The sequence below is a fragment of the Gekko japonicus genome, unplaced genomic scaffold (genome assembly GCF_001447785.1).
Source record: "Gekko japonicus isolate JY-2015 unplaced genomic scaffold, Gekko_japonicus_V1.1 scaffold1830, whole genome shotgun sequence".
In the NCBI taxonomy this organism is placed as follows: domain Eukaryota; kingdom Metazoa; phylum Chordata; class Lepidosauria; order Squamata; family Gekkonidae; genus Gekko; species Gekko japonicus.
Genome location: NW_015165300.1, coordinates 304,366 through 305,033, shown reverse-complemented (window position 1 = coordinate 305,033; position 668 = coordinate 304,366). Strand labels below are relative to the sequence as shown.

The window sequence follows — 668 nt, the reverse complement described above, 5'->3', positions numbered from 1 at the left end:
CCCCCCCCACACACACACCCCACCACCACCACCACCAGAGCACTTCGGTGGGGGGGGGCAACGTCTCCTGCTGGTTCCAGCCCTCCTTCCCCCCCCCCCAAGGCAAGGCTCCCCGAAATTAGGGCCAGGTCCTCTTCGGTGGCGGCCCCTACCTGGTGGAACCAGCTGGGGGGGGGGGAGATCAGGGCCCTGCGGGACCCCTTCTGCAGTTCCACAGGGCCTGCAAGATGGAGCTCTTCCACCACCGGGCTTTCTCCGCCACCACCACCACCACTGATGTGGACAGACCTGCCACAGTTTTGCCCCATCGATATTTTCGGACTTATTGGCTTGGGATCAGCCAAAGGACAACATCATCCCCAGAGAGAGAACTGTTTTACCATCATTGTATATTTTCAGGGACCCTCCTGCTTTCAGTTGAATATTAGTGTTGATGTGACTAATTGTTACTAATGTTTTTATTGCTTTTATCCTGTTTTATATGGGCTTTGCCCCTTGTAAGCTACCCTGAGCCCGTTTTGCAGGGAGGGTGGGGTAAAAATCCCAACAAATAAATAAATTTTTAAAAAATTAAGCAAGCCACTCTGGGACTCCCTTGGGTAGTGAAGGGCAGGGGGTATAAAACCAACCTCCTCCTCTTCTTCCCTTCCCCCTCGTGGCCCCGCCCC

General features: G+C 54.5%; 1 protein-coding gene across 1 annotated transcript in view; it reads left to right on the top strand.

Moving 5' to 3' along the window:
- Nucleotides 1-227: 227 nt before the first annotated feature.
- Nucleotides 228-668, top strand: part of TUBGCP4 (tubulin gamma complex associated protein 4) — a 22,208-nt gene continuing 21,767 nt past the window's right edge. Inside the window, exon 1 of the mRNA XM_015410397.1 lies at nt 228-296. Within this exon, the coding sequence (XP_015265883.1) occupies nt 228-296 (69 nt within the window). The remainder of the gene's footprint in view (nt 297-668) is intronic.